The 23,459-nt window shown below is 38.2% G+C and overlaps 1 protein-coding gene across 3 annotated transcripts in view; it reads right to left on the bottom strand.

Moving 5' to 3' along the window:
- LOC139116259 (ETS domain-containing transcription factor ERF-like) overlaps window positions 1-23,459 on the bottom strand; it is a 90,728-nt gene that overhangs the window by 52,660 nt on the left and 14,609 nt on the right. The window contains exon 1 of one of the 3 annotated variants that reach the window (XM_070678848.1): window positions 12,654-12,888. The exons of 1 other annotated variant lie outside the window; for it this stretch is intronic. In XM_070678848.1, coding sequence (XP_070534949.1) covers window positions 12,654-12,715 — 62 coding nt within the window. In that variant the 5' untranslated portion in view covers window positions 12,716-12,888. Of the gene's footprint in view, window positions 1-4,029; window positions 4,433-12,653; window positions 12,889-23,459 lie in introns of those variants that run through there. One more of the 3 variants, XM_070678850.1, reaches the window with a different exon arrangement.

Here is a 23,459-nt window from a genome sequence, read left to right as displayed (position 1 = left end):
CTCCCTCGACACAATTGAAATAGCTACGCTTCTGAATTGAAAGCCACTTCCGAGTCCCTACATTAAAATGTTTTGGATGACAGAAGGGCATCCTCCTCTACATATTCCAGGTTTCATTCATCCCTGCCAATCTTTCTAATGACCGCTTTAATGTACTGAACATTTCATTTATTACAGGTGTATTTTATACTAATTTACAGTAATTATGAGGTGTAACTTCTTTAACAGTTTCAGATGCACCAAATCTGACGCTGTTATATTTTGTGTACAGATTATCCGAATGAGCATTAACCAATTTTTGTGCTGGATAAAAAGTGGATTACCTTTGCCTGGAGTTGCGCGGGATTCACGTTAAGGGAGAAATCATCGGTATAATGGATGACAAAGTCATAGATGACTAAAGTTAAAGCCCCATTAGCTGTAGGCTTTCGTTTGTATTCCATTATTATGTCCTGTTTCTGATGTACAGTTTCTTGTTGCATGTTGAATGTGTCATGTCCAAATTACATTGCATATCCAAAGTTTAGTACGGATAAGAATTCACTTGTCAACAATGACACTGCATATTGCACACAATGCCCTAAGTTATCGAGGCTTATAGTTTTGATTTCAACATTCCATGGGTAGAAGAACAAGAAATGTTGTGTTATGGAACAAAATTAATCTAAATCTTATCTGAAGTTCAGCTATTGTCCCTTTAATGTAGCCACTTCCTCTAGGCCTCAACACAGCAAAGGCGTGTGCTGGACAGACAGCCCCCAGATCGGGTCACTGACCTCGTGAGTCTTACGGGCCGTGCGGTTACAATGGTTAAAAGTCCACCATGATTCATCGGCGTTTTTTATTTGAATTAAATTCACGTACGATGTGGCACAGAGCACGACTTGGCATCAAGAAAACATCATTCTCTTCAAATGTACCTTTCACTTTCCAATTACCTTTGGAAGTACCCGGATAGTACCTTCAAAGATTGGTTTTGACATATTAAAGATGTGGTAGTCATGGAGTGCAGACTCAAGTTGTGCCAACATCAAACTTTAGGTGACATTCAGAGCAAAGAAGACCAAACATGATGAACGATCTCGTGTACGGAATCCGGTAACTTCAATATACAGGAACAAATTGTGTGGTGTACGGGGAGAGAAAATGGGGAAAACAACTTTATCCAAGACGAACTGCTGATTCGTAAATCCATATTAATGACAATTTTTCGTGGCGGTTTTATAACTGCGTTGTGTGTCGCGCATCCTTATCTGATAACACAATTTGCAGTTGTGGTTATTGATGATATTATGATTTCAGATAGCATTCTCTGGCAGACAGTCAACTTGTGTGTCCTAAGCATTTAATGACACAAACGTATCGAATTTACACTCGTCCGGGTTGCCGAACCTCTAACGACCGTGTAATTTATATTCACATCGCCGTTTGCCGGCCGATTTGGGTGTGTGTGGCAAATTGTACTGCAACAATGACATTTAGACCTCTGAAGAATTTCCCCGTCTCGTTCTCCTTGTATGAAAAATAATAGTACAATTATCAGCCGAACAAAAAGCGCAGGCATCAATTGTGCTGAAGAGTCGCTCACCGGGATATTTTTGGTCTCTCGTTATACATTTCATTACGCCCACACATTTTAGCAATGACTCGAAGGAAACATTCGGCCATTTTAATCATAGGAGTGCAAATTAATGATTCAAAATATTTGTTTATGTGCTGCTGGGGAACTTTTGTGTGCTTATCTGTGTTTTCCTGGACGAGCTTAGGGGGTTTGGTACAGCTGATTGAGGCGCTCTGAAAGTTAATCTGGGTGGAGTCCTGTGAAGTTGACCTCCGTAAACGTCATTTTCAGAAATCTCGTTATTGTGCATGGACATCGGTAAATCTTCCCTAAGGGTACAATTAATCACAAACGTCGATGCACGGCTGCATAGCATGTTCGTGCGACTTTCCTTTGTTAGTTACGTGCACATTGTATATGCATATCTTGTATTAATGAACTTAAAGTGCACAACGGTACGGAAATGTGATGTGACCTTTCACACAAAAAGTTACATTTGTGGGGGTCAAGAGCGATCTCCAACATTCACGTGACAACCTAATGTCAGATTACAACGTTTGCTTCTATGATCAATATTTGGGAAAAATTGTTATTCTTTCCACATTTACTTGAAGGTATATGCTTTTCAAAAGGAGACTGGAAATGGAATTCAAATATTGATGTAAACACCTAGATCATGTATGGTGTACATCCAGATTTTACATTGCATCTCAAAGGTCGAGACAGACCCCAAACAAAACAAGCATGTACAGTCGACGAGGCCAGAAGTCCATGTTGACATTTTGCCAAGGGTATTGCGACACCAAGTGTGAATCAACACATCTGAGTCACGTGTTCATGTGATATCCTTTCTGAAAAGGACACGCAACAGTTGTGGCAAGATATACGGGTATGATGTCGCTTGAAAACACTGAATATGATTCATAACAGTGGTGACAATAACACCCGGATTCGCGCTAACTATGTTGACATGCAAATATGGTCGGTGGGAATCCCTGAGAAGCCCTACAATTTTTAGATTTATAGATTTATAGATTACTTCCAATCCCAGGATGTATAGACAGTTTCACGACTGAATCAACCTATTTGGACTATATTACAGTTCCAGGCGACAAATAAAACAAGCGTTACCTCATTTTCAAGTGACCGATTGGCATTTGACCGTGCGTTGCCGGACACCGAGTACCCGTATGACTCGGGGCAATTTGGAATTAACTTATTAATAGTCAAACTCTTTTACATCGTAATCAAACCTTAGAATTCAACTTATTAAAATCATGTCTAACACATAAATAAATTTCAACCGTATAAAGCATCGTAGAAAGCTAACATATACACAACCTATGCAGTTTGTTAGGACTGCGTAACATGCTAAACTTGATTGTCGCGTCTACGCATTGTTTCCTGTCAGAACAATTAGCACACACAGCTAACTGTTTTCAATAGAATGATAATGTAAAGACAAATGTCACCATAATTCAACGGCGGCAACACAAATTGCATGTCCGGCCGTGAACACTTTGAAGTCACGCAGCACTAAAATTGGTCCTTGGGTTCGCAATTTCCAATGCTGTAGCTATGTTTATTTTTACACTCCAAGGACACTGCACTTTGTTTGTCAGTTCTATTGTCTGGCTTTGCTAATTCTCTTCTGATGACTAATCGAATTTATATGGCAAAACACGGACGCAACGGGAAATCGAAAAACACAATTTTGGATATTGCATGGTTGAAATAATAACAGTGGGTCGCGTCGCCTCTGAAGAACAGCTGTTGTGAGACAGCGCCGGCCGGTCCTTGTACAGTCTACTTATTGTTTTTCTTTTTTGTGTGTGTCCGTACGTCATACCCACGCATTGAATATATTACTATTTCACCCCACACTACGCATGTTAAACTGCTCCGTGTTGCCCTGTGCAAACAATCGCCCAAGCAACCAGGATTAGTCTTTCTGCACACCCAGGGTGTCTCGGACTGTGAATGGGGATAAATGTACGCAGGGTGAAACGCAGACATAGCGAGACGAATAAAATGGTCAAAATTGCGTGTTATGATCATTATTAAACGTGCACAAACCCTCAGCGGCACTAAATTTAGCGTATGACTTCATACCATACTAAGTTGCACTGAAGTCGACGCCCGGTGGTTGACTATTCAATCCATTGCAGGCGAACACACCACCACACCGCAGTTATTTCCTATTTTGAAACATGCATATCGAACAGTGAAGTCCTGTTGTATTGACCGATGGTGCCGCATGATTTGGTTTACACTAAATTTACCCAAACAATAGCACGGAGCCTTCGTGGCCATATTTTGCACGATCGGCGCTGTTCTATTGCCTTGCATCACGCTCGTGACACATGTTGTACCACATTCAACACAAAACAAACCATGAAATGCAGTCCATTCATTTTAGCCTGCATCGTGCTTTTATACCGGTGTCAACCATTATTGCATACACCTACCTATAGATTATCGTCCCGGGATGTCTATCTTGCAGTCTTGCATGCACACAATTGGTACGGTCCCGCAAAATCAATGTTGTGAAGGGCTGCCTCTCAAACTGTACTGGTGTGTTGGCGATACCGTACTCTGGGATGGTAACGTGCAGTCTGTTCCCAGTACGCGGTCACTGTTCAATACACTAAGGACCCTCGAAGGCCCTGGATTCCAAACGGCGCGAATGCGTCATCCAAATACTTCCGCCTAAGCTTCTTTCAACGGAGTGTACGCTACAAGGTCCCACACCACCCAGCGAATGCACGCACATTGTATGCAGACAATAACAGACCCCTTAACCTATTGTTGCTTTGTGAACGACTACAACGGCACCGATGCGATGCCCACAGTTATTGTGCGAAACGCTTTATGTTGTGACGTTGCCTAATATTCATGAGGTCAGAGGGCGCTGTCTTAAAACTGGGGACTAGAAGACCGTAGCCATGACAACGATCACGCTGCCGATCCAGGGTATGAAATAAGAAACTGGGCATCAGATAACCGTGACTGGAACTGGAAGATCTCTCTCAGCAAACAAGGGCACGATTGGATTTTGAAATCGTGAGCACACATGCACGCCATAATGTTTTGAATGTCGGGTTGCCACTTCAAGCCAACGCTTGTGAGCTTTTAATTTGGCGTTATTTAAGTACTACGGCATAGACTATGAATGGAACTTGATTATATCCTCCATGTAAAATACCAGTTGCAAGGACAAAGGAAGACATGCTCTGCCACATAAATTTTTTGTCTATTACGAACTTACTATTTGCAGAACAAAGGCGTTTTTTCGTAATGTTATACCTGTTGCTCATTTAGATCGACTTCATGCCGCCTGGAGACAAGAATTATATTGTTTGTATGCTTTGTATGGTAGCGACGAAGGGGATGCAAAACTTCCGTTTACAAACAAACTGTTGAACGCGTCCAGACATGAAATGTTTCGGGTGAAATGTTCAGACTACAGTGAGGATTCCGATAACAACGGAAATACCATAGGCTGAGGCTCTATTCAGTTCAAAGTATGACCCCTGTACAGGTTGCTTCTACCAAGAATTCCAAAGCAGCCCAACGAATTAGGCCTATGCAGATGTTATTTTTTATCGCAATGTAGCTTCTCTTGGTGAGTGAACTATACATGATGTAGAAACGGTGAACAGAAACAAGACTTTTAAAGGGCTGGAAGTCAGACATACAGCAAACGTTAAAATGCAGCTGCGAATGTCATCGTGTAAACCACATGACTGGATGAGCAGTCCAAGAAAGGCGTGCCGGATATTGTTTTAATCCTATCCAGCCTTGCTCTACAATGACGTCAATATTCACATCCACCAGTACTTGTAATGAATTTATAATCCCAACTTGAGCAACAATCCCTCGGGCTGTGACTCGAGCAGTGGACTGTACTGACCACCACAGCGATCCGTGGAGGGACCGTGCTACCACCATTGCCTTTGAACCAATTTGCATTATGCGACGAACAGCTCGACTGTCGGGGCGTTAAATTTTAAAACATTGCACTATTTACAATTTCCTAACGTTTACGATTAAATTTCTTAAAATTTAAGTTATTTCCATTTCAAGGCGAACATTCTGGGATGACGCCGCCCTTTTTAGGAATTTGTTTTGGAATGGTAGCAAATAGCTGACATATTTTCGTTTTTGAAATTCTCATTATTTATTTTAATATTCAAGCATTCTTGATGACATAAACCCCTCTGTTTGCAGGTCATGATTATCTTTTCCATGTTGTGGACGTGTTTGGGGACATAAAGTACGCTACAATCTGACGAGCAACTCTGGTTACTCTTAGTTAGTGGTTACTAACATACTTCAGTGTTCATGTCTTTGATGTACAGAAGATACTGTTACAAATATAATTAACCTCACTTGAGTTTTCTAATACAATCTGATAATGTTATTTTTCACTTGATGTCGTTGCAATTCTTTAAAATAATGACGGAGTGGTTTCTTTCTGATTTGAAAGTCTGTTTTGATGTTTTCTTCAATTACGTTTTAATCCACTCATTGCACTTTTCCTTGCATTTTAGTAGTATCCTTGAAAGATCAGCTGTCATCCCTAGAATACATACTCACTCTATTTGAATTTCCGGGTAGTTTGCAAGAATACATGAGAACTTAATGCAAAACTTTGTTTTCTTCCCTTAATTGGTTTTAGCTGCTTTCCGATGAAATTTCCTCTTCTTCTTGCCTTCACAGTTTGCAAGCTGCGATAATTTCAAGCTAACTTTTCTTTATCAATCTTCCTTTGAATTTGATGAACGTATACGTTAATAGTTTAAAAAATAGGTTAATTGAGGGGTAGATATTGAGAGGTAAACAATGAAGGGTAATTGGACAAAGTGATCAACGATAAAAAAGTCAAAGAAGGACATGAGTCAGAGGCATATTTTGATACAACACCACCAGGAAGTACAGCGGCAGTTTTCGTGTCACTCGATGGGCAATCAATGTTGCATGACACAGCTTGTACCGTTCATGATGCAAATCTCATTCATTAAGTTGTAGTAGTTCAGGATTGAAAGCTGCAGCACAGTGCAGAACCCCAGTCAGAGACATGATACCGATATATTGGTTGCGGAGAGCACAACACTGAAGTGCTATGTCACAGGCGTGCTGTTTTCCTGGGTAGTTTCTATAAGTGTAGTTTATTCTACGTTTCGACGTTCTCTTCCGTAGCCTAATCACCAAGGTAAGAAACAGAATTATCCGGCCTGCCAAGAAAACTGCACGTTCTAGTCGAAAAATAAACACAAATCCTTCATTGAGTTACCTAGTTAGATGCGGAAGGATCTCGGCTGTCCAAAAAACACACTCATGTCACGATAAAATGAAAACTTTCGAAGAAATCTGCCGCGTTTTGACAACATCGGCGTTTCTGATGGCCACCGTTGTAATAACGCAACTCATTAACATAATGGACGGTGTCTGCACATAGAAAGTGGTGCATCTCAGTCTGACGCCGTTGATGGCGTTGCTCACGGACCAATCAGCGATGCGGACGGCGTACAATTATGATAATGAGTTGCGTTATTACAAAGTTGGACGCCAGAAATGCCTAGTTTGTCAAAACACGGCAGATTTCTCCTGAAGTTGTCATTTTATCGTGACATGAGTGTGTTTTTTGGACAGCCGAGATCCTTCCGCATCTAACTAGGTAACTCAATGAAGGATTTGTGTTTATTTTTCGACTAGAACGTGCAGTTTTCTTGGCAGGCCGGATAATTCTGTTTCTTACCTTGGTGATTAGGCTACGGAAGAGAACGTCGTAAGGTAGAATAAACTATAGAAACTACCCAGAAAACAGCACGCCTGTGCATGCTATGTCACCTATAGCAAGAAACAGTATGTGGCAAATATGTAATTTCCTGCAATATGACACTTAGGGTGCCTGACTACACCACAGTGGAACAAGTTTTTTCCAATATATTTGTAGATTTCCTTATTCTCGGCGAATGACCCTACTGATGACCTGTTATGTTGGTCGTTCCCAAATGTAAACCTCTAAAATCAAATGACATACTCATTACTAAGTTTAATAATTGGAATAGATTTGAGTGAAACCATTGGGCCACATACTTGTTCAAAATGAGGCGCTGTGTAGATAGCATAAACAAGCTCCATTTTTATACATTTATTAGTTGTATCGATGTGACTACATTATATGTAGAAGATATCGCCCAATACGTTGATATAATAATATAATTAGAGTTAAACAAAACAAGCAAATTAATTAGAAAGGCAAAAATTATAATCTTTATTCTAGAAGAAAGCAAAAAGATAACTTATGAAACAGTCAAATATGTTTAAAAGGTCTGCAGTTGAAATACGGTCCCGTTGAGTAAACCTCACATTTTATCTTGTCATTCAAACGCCGCAAACTTCCAATAAAGGCAAAGAATGACGTCGTCTGCATGACCCCAAACGATCCTCATCAACAGGTCTCCATACAAATACTCAATGCTGTGTTATTACGGTTAATTTAACGGATGAGTGAAGACAAAATTAACTTTATGTAAATTCGACACAAACCTGACTTTCTTAAAAAGATGATGATAAATTACTTACAGCTATCTGCAAAACTAGATGAAACAACAAGTCCGTAACCTTTGGAAAGATCGATCCGGATTCGGTTGGTTATCGGACAAAAGAGAGGACACGTGGCTATATAAGATATTGTACCGATAGCCTTTGCGTCAGAACAGAAATTAGAGAAATAACGTAGCTAGAAGATTATTGACATAATTCAGTGGTTGTTATCGGAGACGACGTCGTTTCTAACACGAGTTTATTTGCTGACAAATTCCCGGGTCAGAAGATCAACGTTATTAGTCACACTGTCCTGATCATAATGCCACTTCGAAATTAAACCTCGGCACTATTCAATGTTTTGCACTTTATTAAGAAGGTTAAGTTTCCTTCATTTATGCATCGCCCTTGGCTACTTGACAAATTAATCTCATTTCTGTTCTTCGCACTATGGACTGGCGACTGCTCACAACTATTGTCTAACTGACCTATAACTCTACAGTATCAACAATTTTGTCAGAAATCGTTTGTGTAAAATCTGTAAACTGATAGTGTTCGATATGCCATGATCAAAGAACATTGTCACAGGTGGAAAATTACGTAAACTTCTAAGCTGGTATTTGTCGAGTTTATCGAAGTTGATTTTTCCGTTATCTTCCGCTAATACTGATACTAGGATACTGATATACTGGCATGCTGCGAGGTCATTTCCCAAGAAGAACATTTCCCTTCTCTTAAGTTATTCAAATAGTCGCTTTGTTACAGAGAATGTCTGTATACAATGGTCATTCAGTAACACCAAATGGCCAGTAGGCAGTTCAAAACTGATATAGAGCATGCTCTGCATCAAACAACTTGAAAACCAGACCTTCCACTTTATCATTTATAATCTACATCATGGAACGGAAGGTGGTTAGGTTTTTGTACAACTATTAGGCACTGCATTTTAATTCCAGAGCGTGTCGACCACTGATGCAAATAGACAAAATTTACGTTCGGCCCATAGGATACAGTAGGTAATTTGGTTTTGGCGGGAAAACTATGGTTTGTGAAGTTAAATAACAATGGCGCCGGCCGCGGGGAGCGCCGAAAGCCTTGGGGAGGGACTGTGATCGAAATCCAGTAGTGTAATAATGGTAGTTAAATTCATACAAATTTTGTTGATCAGACGAGCAGATCTGTTGTACAAATCTCTGTCTTATTCAGTAATGTGTAAAATTAGTCCGACAATAATTAAGCATGGTTCTACTAGCACAAGACCTCTCTGGCCTTCATGTCTTCGTGTGATAGTGTACACAGATACAGAAAAAGAAACTCCGCTTCAATAGTGTCGGTTCCTTCATTCTATCAGATATATAGGGTTCGTATTCTAAAAATAAGGAATCCATTAAAACCAAAGAAGTACATCAGTATGGTATCAGCCACGGTGATACACGCCGTAAATAAAATAAAAACTCATTCAGAAACTGCCCTTCACTTTAATTATCGCAATTTTCCATATATTATTCTCTGTAATCTACCTATGCAATGGTTCAACAATGACACTTCCAGTGTCACCGCATGCTCTAACAAGGACTCACTGAAACTGACAATCACACAAGGCACACTCGATGCAGACCCGTTAGTTTGCAAAAGTTGTGGACGGTAAACGCCCCACCATTCTTTTTTTGAATTCCCAGCCGAATGAATGTAACATAAGTCAAATTGCGCTGCGGACAATGACTTTTGTCGACGTATTTCTCTTGCCTGGGAGGTTTTGGTACATGGCTTCCCTAGCAACCTCCTGACCTCTGACGCTTGACCTTTAAACATCTATATCATGATTAATGGTGTCGCCAGGCATAGCAGGCAGTACGTTGAGCATGGGGCGGCCATTAAACAAACCTGTTCAACTCAATAAACAGTTTTCCCGCCAAATTTACGATTCAAGCGAGTTTTGTGTTTATTTAGGAATAAAGACAACAAGTCAAAAGACTTTTATCTTTCCATGAGATATATTTCACGATATATGTATTTCATGGCCATGTCGTGAATTATATATCATGGCCATGAACACGGATAATAATGATAACTCGCCGTGCACACACGTACAACTAAGTAGTAAACTCCCTCATAGATACATACATACACACATAGATACATACAAAATAGATGCATCGATACATCGATACATCCATCCATCCATCCATCCATACATACATACATACATACATACATACATACATACATACATACATACATACATACATACATACATACATACATACGTACTACATTGTGTTGAAGACATATCTTGACATGGCATTAATTGATATGATCCCCATGAAACTCAGAAAACAAGTGCACAGTATGTACGTGCGATTATCAAGAAATCAGTATCCACTTGATGGATATAAACATGGCCAGGCTCGGTAAATATCACAGATGTTCACATTGTCATTGACAATATCGATGTAGCATTCCTCTTAATACCTCACTGGATCGGAAACTCAACGCGACTTAGTTTATGGCCTAAGTGAGTGGAGCATGCAACTTTGGTAGTTAATATCTCAATTTATGTCATTTGCTAGGCAATTATCAGATATTCATGATCTGTAAACTATCTGACTTTATGTAAAATTGTTCAACTGAAAGGACGAAGGACGAAAATTGGAAATATTAAGTATAATCGTCTCATGATTGGGAGTTTCAAAAATACGGGTGGACCATTTAGTGTTTGGGGCTTGAAAGATTGATTTGCAGTGAAATTTTCACTAGCACGTCCACTTACTTTATTTTTTACCTAACCATCGTCAAGGGTTTTGTCATTGTCAAGAAAAATGTTTTAAACACTGACTTCCTTTTCTTTGATACATAATCCATACATAATACATAATACATAATCCATTCACGTTTTTCACACCTTAAACCCATATGAAGGCAAGTTGCATCGCTTTGCCAAATACTATATCATATTTCACAGAAAGCTTTGGCAATATTAGTTTATGGCCAAAATATATTTCCGGTTCTGGTTTTGTGTATAAAGAATACCAGCACGAGCCAAACAGATAGTTCAATGTTTAACTGATTTTATACATATTGATTGCATTACATCAAACCCATTCTTGTATATTGAGATCCTTGCTTTGTATAGCGATGATTTTTAACATGAGGGAAAGGGATGCATCAAAAATTTACTTCGTTTGATAAAAAATAAAAATATAAAAGATAATTTAAGGGAAAAAAAAAGAGAAATTCCACGGTAGTGTTATATATAACTCAGTAGAGTTTAAAAAAGATGTTCGCCTTTCAATATTGAATATCCAAAAAAACCTGAAAAAATAGAAGATCAGATACGTATATATTGGTAAGAACAAATGTCTAAATGGGAGGTGATGTTCATAGTTGTGTTCAGCGACAGTAACTTTACTCTTAACTTTTGAAATGTTGAAGTGTTCGGCCAATATTTAAGGCTGTCAGCTTCAAAGATGTAATGTATGTTACCTGTCATTTGTCATTGACAATTAGCAAATGTAAACAATGACATTCAAAAAATTTTGAATATTAATATTAATTGCTGATAGTTAATGCATCGTTACTCTTACTGTAAACACTGCCGGTGCTGCGTATTATTGCGGATGGAAATTATGCGTCATGTACGTATGTTGACCGTGGTCCTCAGTAAATTAAAGATCCATTAGCTGTAACTTTGGTCATTTTTTATTTTGTTTGTTCTGTGTATCATCTGCAGTTTCTGGTTTGAATCCCTGAACCATGGAGAAAAGCCTAATGTCATAGAAAGTGCGCAGAAATCATTTGATAAAAGATTTTTTTACTGGATTATCATTTGATTCTTATAACTAGGTCTTAAAAGCATACACTTATTGGTGTAGTCGGGAAGCTGACCATTTTGTACTTAGTGTATCTATACATGTATTCGGCTGTGAATTGAAATCCTGATGAGACGCACAAGTTACGAGAAATAAAGCATGCATGTACCCATAGACCCGGACTGTTCTTTCAGTTTCTCTAGGGTGTATGGGTGATTGTTCATTGATCAAAGCTAGTGGGAAATGTGAGATGTGTAATTTGTAGTCTGTTAGATTGCACCTATAGCGCGCCCATCTCTCTGGACATGTCCTTGTATATCACGATGGCAGTTAGGGTGTCTTTCAGAGGACACGTCTGAACACAATCTGCTGAAAAACAAAATCCAGCGCACTTCGGAATGGCTTAGAAAGGCAATAAACCCACCCACGGACCGACACGACTCAACCAGTCTCCCTAACTTCATTGTATGAGAGCGCTTTTTAACTTTAAATACGATGACATAGGCTAGCACTTAACAACTGATTCCTTAGAAGGACTTTTATACCACCGCGATGTGACCGTGGAGGTAGGGCGTCCTCTCCTACCAGTCATCGAAAAGAAAACTTTGTGTGGGCTCACACACTGGTTACGCCTACACTAAACATACCAGGCATAGCTGAAATTACAAACTAATCCCAGGGTCCACAAAACGGAACTGTTTATCGTTACATTCATATGCAAATCAGCTCACCTGGATGTGTTGTCATTCCGTCCCTTGTTACCCACACAAGCCGGATTTCCTCTATAGGTCATGACTGACTGCAGTTTATGTACCGCCAAATGTATGCCAAGTCGTCGACTTTTAGGGTGTAGCTAGTATTGCAGACAAGATATATTTGTAACAGCTTCAGCTCACAGCCCAATAGCAAAATGCGTATGTCGGGGAATTTTTACGAACGGCATATGACAGAGTGTCTTTGAAACGATGGCCCCAACAAAATGCACGAGATCCAACATGTTCTCACGGGACGTGTTGTAACATGTTGTATGCAACATATCTCATGCAGACGGGATTAGAAATTTTACAATATCTACAAAGGGACATGTAAGGTGCAAGGAAACAGGTAACATGACAGCGAAGACATGACTTGAAATAATAAAAGCTTGCTTATTTGGTACATAGACCCCATATATGCCCCTACATAAAGAGCGCTTCTATCTGTGCACGTACCAAGGAGGTGGTCTCCATGCTGGCACTAAAGATAGCGTCCCCACAGTCATGACCCATTGAGAAGTACCGTTCAAGACAACTGCCTATTGTTTCCATTTTAATTGCTTTGTCAAGGATTACACACAATCTAATTACATCTGGTTGAAGCGGGCAATTCGGCATTCAAAGTTTACTTGCAGTATAGACAGTAGAGGGGGAAGGTGTACGTAATTATGCATATCAAGGGTGTGACTGTCAAGAAGATCGAGGGAGGATCACGTGCGTAACAATATTGTCTAATGATTTCCCGTGTCTAAGGTAGCCTTCATTTTTTACGGGAGGGGGCGGAGAATCGATGGAACCACAGTTACGTGTTACATGCAAAATTTGATCTGAATCGTAATTGAGTTGTATAATATAATGTTGAGTACACTTTTCGTTCAGCATTGTTGTTGTGCCCTACAAGTTCAAATACGGCGTCCCGAAACTTTCTATTGTAAAATTTAACCCCGTTCAAAACCATTTGGACAACTCCAGCATGCAGCTCTAATTTCCATCGACCTCCTCTCCTTGAAAAACGAGGTGGGGAGGACGAGTGAAATTTTGAGATAAATTGAAATGAATGAATTCTTGTTTATGACGTAATGGCGTTCATGGTCTAGTATAATGACTTTTTACATTGTTATTACATATTGGCTTCCAAGTATCGCTGAAGCGAGGTCAAAGGAACGATACGTGGAAAACCGGTTATTAAATATTCGCCTGGATATTTTCGGTCAAAGGTCAAATGTAAGAATTTGACTTGTTGGTAATATTTTTTTTCATAACACAGTATGCAGTTTTGTGACTGTTTTGTTAACAAAGCGGCGTTCATGTTTACCATGGAGAACTGGGGTTTCCAGTATCACCATTTTCAAATCCAGACTCTAAACATTATTTTTCCAGAAAGCTTATATATTATGTGATTTCCACTCATTGTTCAGCGCCAGTGAGCACTTTATCATAGTGGATACCAGGCGCTATACAAATCTTTATTATTTTATTATTATTATTATTATAGTTTCAACAAGAAAAACGTATAGCGAGATGTTGCGATAAGAAAACTTGTAGTGCGATTTTTGCAGCCAAACCCCTTCCCCCCTAAACACACAAGTAGCGTTTACCGTGCGCGTGTTTTAATTATCCACGGACCCTAAATTAAATTATAACCGGGAGAAGCAATGCAATAAAGGTGCGACAATAAAAAACCAACAAACTACAGTGCAGGAGACATGTCCTCATTTACCGTGTCGTCAGTAGTTTTACCTGATACCTAATCAAAAATCATGAAAATGCAAATAAAGATAAGATCCACAACAATGGGAAGCCTATCTGATAGGCATATTGTCCAGTTTTTGTATGCGTTTTGTTACTTAGACAGTCAGTCAAGTCTATCTGTCTCTTTCTTTCTTTCTTTCTTTCTTTCTGCTTGTCTGTCTGCCTGCATGCAAGCATGCATATGTATGTATGTACGTACGTACGTACGTACGTCTATGTACAAGACTGATTGTTTTCGTGATTTGATGATTTGGGTAGAGTTAATTTGGATTTGGTCATTTTCAATTTTGAGTTTTTTACTTATTTTTACTATTTTGAGCAAAAAAATTCTAATCAGACGAAGCCAGTTTCAAGATACCCCGGTAGCTTTATAAATTTGATTTACGGATCCCAAGAGATGTTCTCATATTTTCAAATCAAACAAAATGAGTATTATTGTATTTTATTAAAATATTGCTATCACTCGCCTCTTCAGAGTAAGTAAATATTATCTTTTAACGAAGTGTTTAGTGATGCCAAACAGTTCAAAACTCATTAATGTTTAAACATTACATTAAAAACATTACTGCAGTTGTGAAATGAAGTAATTTGAACCTCCAAAATAGACAAAGAGAGAGAATGGACAGTTTCTTCAAATTCGTCTGTATCTCGCGTGAGACATAAATTCGCAAACGTGTGAGTAATTCCATCTGAGACCAAGTTAATGAATTGGATTATTAGGTACACTCATCTCTCTGATCTTGTGCATTATCAAAGTGCAAGAATATGTTAAGAGATGATCTTAAGCGCTCTGGCACATCAGCAAAATTTTCTGTTCTTTATCTCGAATTTATTTATTTATTTATTTATTTATTTATTTATTTATTTATTTATTTATTTATTTATTCATTAGGTTTACCTAGAAAAATGTATTTTCAAACTCAAAAACAAATTCGTGGTACTTAGTGGCATATCAATATATCAACTTCAGGGGGGTTTATCAATAATATCGGGTGATTCTGAATGCTTTATGTTTGACTGTAAATAATGTGGAGATTTGTGTATGAGAAATGAGTCTGTACTTTGCGGCCTTTCAATTTTCTCTCTTACAAACCCCGTTAGGAACTTCATATGTCCGTTTGTTTTAGGGTTTGTCAGTTTGTCCCATATTAGCACCACATCTCATAATCTACTGTATTTAGCCGACTGACATTCCTTGACCGCTCGTTTTCTCGAGAGTCCACTGAGTTGAGGTAAAGATAGGTGGCGCTCTAATCACCGTCCCTCCACCCACCAGTCTGGAAACGCGGCACGTGCGCTATTGTTTAATTAAAGGTGTTAATTGCTCTACCTTAGGTACGAAGCGCGTTGCGGATGTAAATGCTTGCTTCGGGACGCCATGGATGTAAAATTTTTACATCCATGGGGACGCCATCAGTCGCGTTTGGCAACATCTTGCGGTGCAGAGTATTTTTATTTATTGTCATTTCTTTGCTCCTCAGGTAACTTTGTTACCATAGCCAGGATTTCTGATACAACTGAGAAACTGTTTTTATTGAGAGTATTTTCTTTTTAGATTTCCGTCTATGATTTTCCGTGTTTTTCCGTCGAATTTTCGCCCACCAAATTTGACCTCGCTAGGTAGGAAGAGGCACCTTATAGTACGAAAGTCTTCCCCCTTTCACTTGTAGGAATAAGAAGAAATCGAAATGACTTTGGCGTGATCAAGCACCCATGGGGTTTTAAAAATTGGTAGTATGTGTTTTTTGTCGTTTACTCTGTTCTGTTTCAGAAAACGCCCGAGTTTTCGACGATGCATTTGTTGTTAAAAATCAAGATGGCGGCCACCATAGGTCGGCCATGCGTTTTTGAACAACGAATATTGCCAATAAACCCGTAAAATTCCCCGTGGGATTTGACTTGCGAGGTGTATGCCTTCCTAATAGTTTATTTTTTAGAATCGATTTTCATTCTAACATTACTCGAAGTTAATGCTTTCGATGTTTCGGAGTGCTGTTGAGTTTGCCGCGACGCCATTTTGAAACTTTGATCGCGCAGGTTCTTCGGTCACGAAGTTTTTTTCCTCCCTTCCATGTTTGAATCTAATCCAACTCAGCATATTTCAGTCATTGAACATTAAATTTACGGTATTTTACGAACGGTCAGACACTTATTTTGATGTTTTTTCTTCCGAAACGATGATTTTTTGGATAGTGATTTTGTTTGTGTCTTTGTTTATCCGTTTTAAGACTTAGTGGTACAGTCGCGTACAGTTGTCTAGCAGCGATTCCTTGCAAGCTCAATCTGTTTTGGAGGCCAAAAGGGTACGCAACAACTTTGAAAAGAAATGAATTTTTATGTATAAAAATGTGACAGAACTTTGAGGCCCCTACCTCAATATCGAAACGTTTGTGTTACAATATATTCGGTCTCGACATGGAGGTAGCACCTCCATGGTCTCGACAAGTTTATTCAGCAAAATCGCTGTAGTGAATATCGCATTGCATTCTGGTCATTTTGGTTAAAATTTGCATATTTTTCATGCAAATTCACGTACTTGTCACTCCGTCAGAGATTCACGGATTTTTTGTTTACTCGCAACGCGGATCGGAACAAAGAAACAGTAGCTGTTTCCAGACCGATGGGTGGAGGGACGGTGCTCTAATAGCCGAATATGAGGGAGCGACCTCAAGCGACGGATTTCTCCGTCTTTCATCGCAACGACTCGTGGGCTGTCGATCGCACAATGTGTTACTCCTAAATGAGTAAGTTGTGCCGACCACATCACCCAAACCGTGATACCGTCTCCCCATCTCGTGTAGACCCGCAACTGATCACACAGAAATCACGTTCCTTTTCTCGGTATAATATGATACATTAATACTGCTACTGTAGTGTATGAAATATTCAAGGCCACATCAAATGTGCAAAGCTCAACCTTCGATGAATCGGAAATTGGATAAAAACAAATGTTGAAGTTACTAATTGAGTTTTTCGCAGGAAAATTTGAATTGCCGAAAAGTGGCATCTTTACAGTGATATTGATAAATTTCTCAAATTTTCACTCCAAAAATTTGTTTGTTTGTTTTTTTTCAAATATACCTCACAGCATGTGATCCAAACGATGATACCACTTTAGATGATAATTTCATAAATCTTTCTCGAGGGAGCAAATTGCTTCATTCGTTGAACAGACTGTATAATCAAGGATTGCATCAATAAAACAGGAGTTACCTCATTCAAAATTCAATCAAATTTTCTCTTGTCTGTCTGTAGTTACGGTACCTGAGTCAATCCTAGCACCTTTCATGGGTATTTGAAGGATTTTGAAAACCTTTAATACAAAATACTACCGTTTCACAGTGCATATAATTCTTTCTTCTCAGTTTAGCTGATACAAGATCTATAACAGATATGTACCGATTCAAGAAGAAATAGCCATCTCGAGGTTGAGCACGCCAATAAATCAACACGCTTTTTGTTGTCAACTAAAAACGATACTAATTTGCATAAACTCCTCTGGTACTCTCATTTACACAGATCTTTATGGACACAATGTTCTCACCACGTGGTACCATCATCTTTCCACATTAAGCTGTGTGATTTGACAAGGTGTAAAATTCGATAAACGATAGGTAGTACAGAATAATTGTTGATCACCAATTGCTAGACAGGCAATTTGCTAGTGGGCAGCAAAATTGCATTTACTTTTCAATGAAACTTTATATGACGGTAAACAATCTGACCACATACTTGCCAGCAAAACAGCGAATTTACCTGTCCCAGTCACAACTGAAATGCTGAAGACATTCCATTAACAAATTCCTAGCGAGTATGTCTTGTTCGTACTAAATGCACCTCCAAAACAAAACCAGAAAACACATTTAGCAATACACGTGCTCGCTGAGAGAAATTGAAAACGTTTTTCTTAACGTCCCCTTTTGTGGTTTTCAGTTGTGTTTTTGATTTCTAATCGATAAATATTTTGCAGCGAAGCTCCTGCCTCAATTACTTCCCATAACTTGATGAAAAAAACAACTGCGTTCAGTTATCACCCCCGATGCTGTGGGAATCATATGAAATCGTAAAACAGTAACGGGCCATCATGACACAACGCCATCAAAAAGTTGTTTCGATTCTTGGAAATAGAGGTGACTCTCCGTAAGTTTTTATTCATGGTAGTCTGAATACAATCAGTATTATCCGTTTTTGACATCTTGCACAGCAAACCATGTTCACAATCCAAACCCTTCTACATACTGCCCTGGCGTTAGATGCGATCAGTATTGTGGGGAGGATCACGTTAAAGGAGTAGGTCGGCAAGGAGTTGCCATTAAGTGTTGAATTGTGCCCTACACAAGAATCGTACACTTCGACTAAGGTTTTTGAATTGATCACGTGGGTTACGGGGTAATATTTGATTAGTAGGCTGATAAAAAATCAAAACCTGCTATGATGCGTAACGTCAATGATAGTTTGATAAACTTTAATGAATGGGAACAAATTGCAAAGTGTTTTTTCTGTCTCTCGCGGATAATACTAACTAATGATATTACCAACGCTGCCTTCATAGTACTGAATTAATTCTATTGTATCTTGAAGCTATCAAATTGTTCTCTAAAATACTGTAAACCACTGTTGGTGAATATAAAACGTTGCATGATAAGGATTGCAGCTGGATGAAAAATTTGGAGAATTTTAAATGCAATTGACTTAGAAATCTCTGCAAAATTATATTAGTCTTTGAAAAAATTATCAACTTTGTTAACAGATACGATAAGAAACAGGCATTTTATGACTGCGAGAAATAGGAATTAGAAATGTATCGTATACAATAAAACTAGAAAGTTTTCGAAATTGGTTGGTATTTGGAGTAGTGGTTAATTTGGAGTAGTGGTTGGTATTTGGAGTAGTGGTTGGTTGGTTGGTTGGAGTAGTGGGTCAGCACCGATATTGCAAGAGTGGCATGACTTTTGTAAAGTTTACTTAGAGAGTCGATAAGCCAGGGTTATGCTTCCCTTGTTCAATTCTATGATAAGTAAAATCTTTTCCGGGGGAGTTAATATCCATGGAGATTTTGACGTCACAGTAATTTATATGAATATGGTAATAATGTGGATCGAAATGAAAGTTTTACATGTAATATGATTTTATTTTTTATTTTGTCTTGTCAGAAAGCGTTTGCGCATATTTTTACATTTAAAACCACTCAAGTTTATAGACCGAGATGGTTATTTCAAGTTCAATTTTACCATTAAATGAACAAGCTCAATACGATTTATATTGGTACAAAGCTAGTTGGACAAATGTTGCAATAACTGAACTTCAAGAAGAGGTGTGGATAATGTATCAGATAAATGTATCTGTTGCGTCGCAACAACCGACTGTTTTATTGCTGATAAGATTTTAGAAGAAAATTAATATTTTTACTCTGACCCATCGACTTATCTCTGGGTCATCACCTAACGGTCAAAATGGCGTGTCGATCGTTTTGCGCATTCTGATGTCACACACTTGTATAAATTTATCGATAGGTTTTCAACATTTTTATCTATACGTATACATTTCAAAAATAGTCTTGATATGTTAATTTGCACAGAGTTACGCTTGCGTAAAAATACTTATTTATTTCGATATCAATCTGGCATCGGATAAGTTCAGTTCAGTCAAACCGATATATATATAACATCGTAGTGGATTTCACAATGAGAGAGATCATGCAACGTGCAATTAGCAGATTCAAAGCGAGTAGATATAAAAGAAATAGAAATATTAGCAAAGAATTTCCTCGCACAATATTGATGGAATCTCATTCCCTTAGGATTGTAAATGGAAACGTATTTTGTCTTCATAATGGATCGGGGTTTATAGATGCAATACGTCCACTTGAATCGTTTACACTGAGATTTATAGGGATATGTCCGAAAGACACCAAGACAACATTGATTGATATCGTCAAACCACTAGAACTAGACTTTTAAGTTTTACAGGTAGATATTTGACTTGATACATGTATTGTCAATTTGCCTCATAAACTACAGCGTTATATCCGCCAGATATTGACCCTAATTTCACCAAGTAAATGATTGGCAGATCTTCATCTTAACATTACCGCACGCGATGGTGATAATCATCGCTCTGCCAAGAATGGATGCTCACTGACATCACCACAATAGCTGTATTCCATGCTGGCAGTATTCATAACATACTGAAATATCTCAAATCATGATGATCATCATCATCATTATGATGGTTGTTTTTATCAATTTATAATGTCGTTATATGTATTCATTGCCAAGGTTGTTCTGGGCTTTGCTGTTTGCTGTTTTGCTGACTATCAGGGAACAGCTGTTCGCCGTAAAATTTCCCGTATAGAGTCGTGCCGATGAATTGAATGCAGGTAATTTATCTTTTTCTGTTGAATGTTTATGCTTCTATTTCATGTAATTCTCTTTATTTTACGCTGACTAGATATCCCATGATACATTTCAGCCACTATCATATCACACCAGCGTTCACTAGCAGGTCACGGCTACTTATAAGAGTATTGCGCGTGCGCATTCCGATTTGTCTGTCTCTCCACTGCAGTCTGCAGTTACAGGAGGAACAATTTTCTTAGAATATAAGTTGATAACTCATCTATCATATGTATGAGGTACTTTCAAGTAATTCGGTTATTAAATGGCAATAATGGGCCCATACTGACCATTTTATTCAAATCAACATTAGTCAAAGGGTTAAGTTGCTGATTAAAGCTTCCAGTTTAAATACGGGAAATTTGAATGTTTGAAATGTTTTCGAATCACATTCTACATGATAAGCTTTGTGAAATTAACAACTTTTTAACCTTTAAAATCTATTATTTACCCTGCACGATCTCCGAGATCATCCTGAACACCTCGCTGTTTCGAAATGGGTTGAGGCAAAACACAGTGTCTGACGCAGATTCCAATCAATGAAATGTTTCTTTGTTTGACATCACCAGGTGCAAGTGTTTTTCACGGAGCTGTATAACGTCTCGCCTTCGGCTTAAAGTTACACAGCTTCGGAAAAATAAGTATACAGTGATGTCAAACAAAAAAACTTGATGACAAAATACCTTGTACTCAGCTTGTCAACATTGACTTTTTATCATAACGTGTGGCTTGCATTGTTAGTGTTCGGGCTTGAATTCAATGGTCAATGTCACACATTGCCATGTAATCTATCTATCTATCTATCTATCTATCTATCTATCTATCTATCTATCTATCTATCTATCTCTCTCTCTCTCTCTCTCTCTCTCTCTCTCTCTCTCTCTCTCTCTCTCTATATATATATATATATATATATATATATATATATATATATATATATATATATATATACAGTTGGTATTATTACTCATCTATTGAGTAATCTGTCGGGATCCTTGGGTCCAAGACACAACCTTCCAAACAGTAGAATTGAACCGTGTACCAGATTTGATATATCTAAATCTCTGATAAGCTCTCCTGGCATACGATAGGTAACCTTTGTTCCATACCCGTATATTTGAACAATGCGTGATTTCTTTTGGTTTTAATGGACCGTCATAACATTATTTCTTGGCAGAATTGTATTGATAAGGTATTCAGACTAACGAGTCGTTAAATTATACATCATATATCGCTTGTCATTTATTTACTCGTATAAACGCCAACATACGGGAACTCGCAGTGGTGACTTTAATAAAGATTACTCAGTTACTCCACTTTCAAAAAGAATATGCTACTTCAAGTAGTTGCTGTCATAATTATTATTATTATAGGTTAAAGTAATTGTGTAATAATGCATATAAACATATTTGATCGATCTGTTTCATGAGCATGCATAAATCAAAAGTTAATGAGTAAGCTTATATCATTTTGGTAATGCAGGCGTGCCTGTTGATAATTATTTTCTGAGCATTGAAATGTTATTGTTTTCACACTACGATTATAAGCAAATAATAGGTAATTAAAAACCTTAACGCAGCTTACCCAAGGCCTCTACATGCCGGTAATTAAAGAAATGGTGAACTCGACAATACAAGAAGCAGGTTTTTCTTTCGCTGAACAACATTTATCAAATCAAATATTTGTCACTTCATCAATGTCCCTAGTTGAAGCGAAAATACTGCCGCGTTGGTCAGAAATTAAAATGCATTTCTGCAAATTTCTGCATTTTAGTGACTGCAATAGAAATGAAACTTTAAAAAGGTGACAAAGTAAAGCTTGATTTTTAATAAAAAAAGAGTTGGCTTGGCATTTAATAATTACAAATCATGAATCATGGTAGCTCCAACGTTCAATTTGAAATATTCTAATATTCTATCAATCACAGATACTAACTGAACTGGTATTCGAGCGATCGTACTTGTCTGTAGGCTACTTTTTCGTTTGAAAAAAACGCAGAAATCGACAGAAGTATGTCTGAGAGATAGCTCTTTTTTGTTCACACAGTTAGGCTAACTACAACAGAATAATTCTGTGGGTGAACATTGCATCATAACATTGTAACGACAGATATTCATCTCAACTTAGATCGAATAAACCAATAATACCAAATAATACCACGCATGATGTTTCGATTTAATATTCTTGTGAAGTATTTTGAGCTGAAGAATGTCGTCTGTAAGTTCATATCTACACAAGAATTGAATACACGTATTCCTGATAATGTCCTCAGTCGCATATCGTATAATTTTTCTTCACGATTCATTTCCGTAAGATTCAGTTATTTCCTTTTTAATCGTCTATCTTACCAGGCTTTATGCTATATTCAGCGATATCATTTTGAGCAACTTTCGACATGTAATGACGACAACTACGCTGTTATGGTCCAATAGTGAGACAGAAGATTAGCAACTTTTTACATCAATAGTCGAGATGACCTTAACCACGGTCCCTCTATCACGGTCCCTCTAACCCTAACCTCTATAGAGGGACCGTGCCTTGACATTGTACAGATATGATGAATATGAATATCACAACATGTATATCTCTTAGCCCGTGAAATACGTCTGGTATCGGATCAGGCACATTTCAACAT

Source organism: Ptychodera flava, chromosome 17, assembly GCF_041260155.1.
Source record: "Ptychodera flava strain L36383 chromosome 17, AS_Pfla_20210202, whole genome shotgun sequence".
NCBI lineage: Eukaryota > Metazoa > Hemichordata > Enteropneusta > Ptychoderidae > Ptychodera > Ptychodera flava.
The sequence above is the reverse complement of the archived record's forward strand: the minus strand, read 5'-3'. Positions and strand labels throughout refer to the sequence as shown.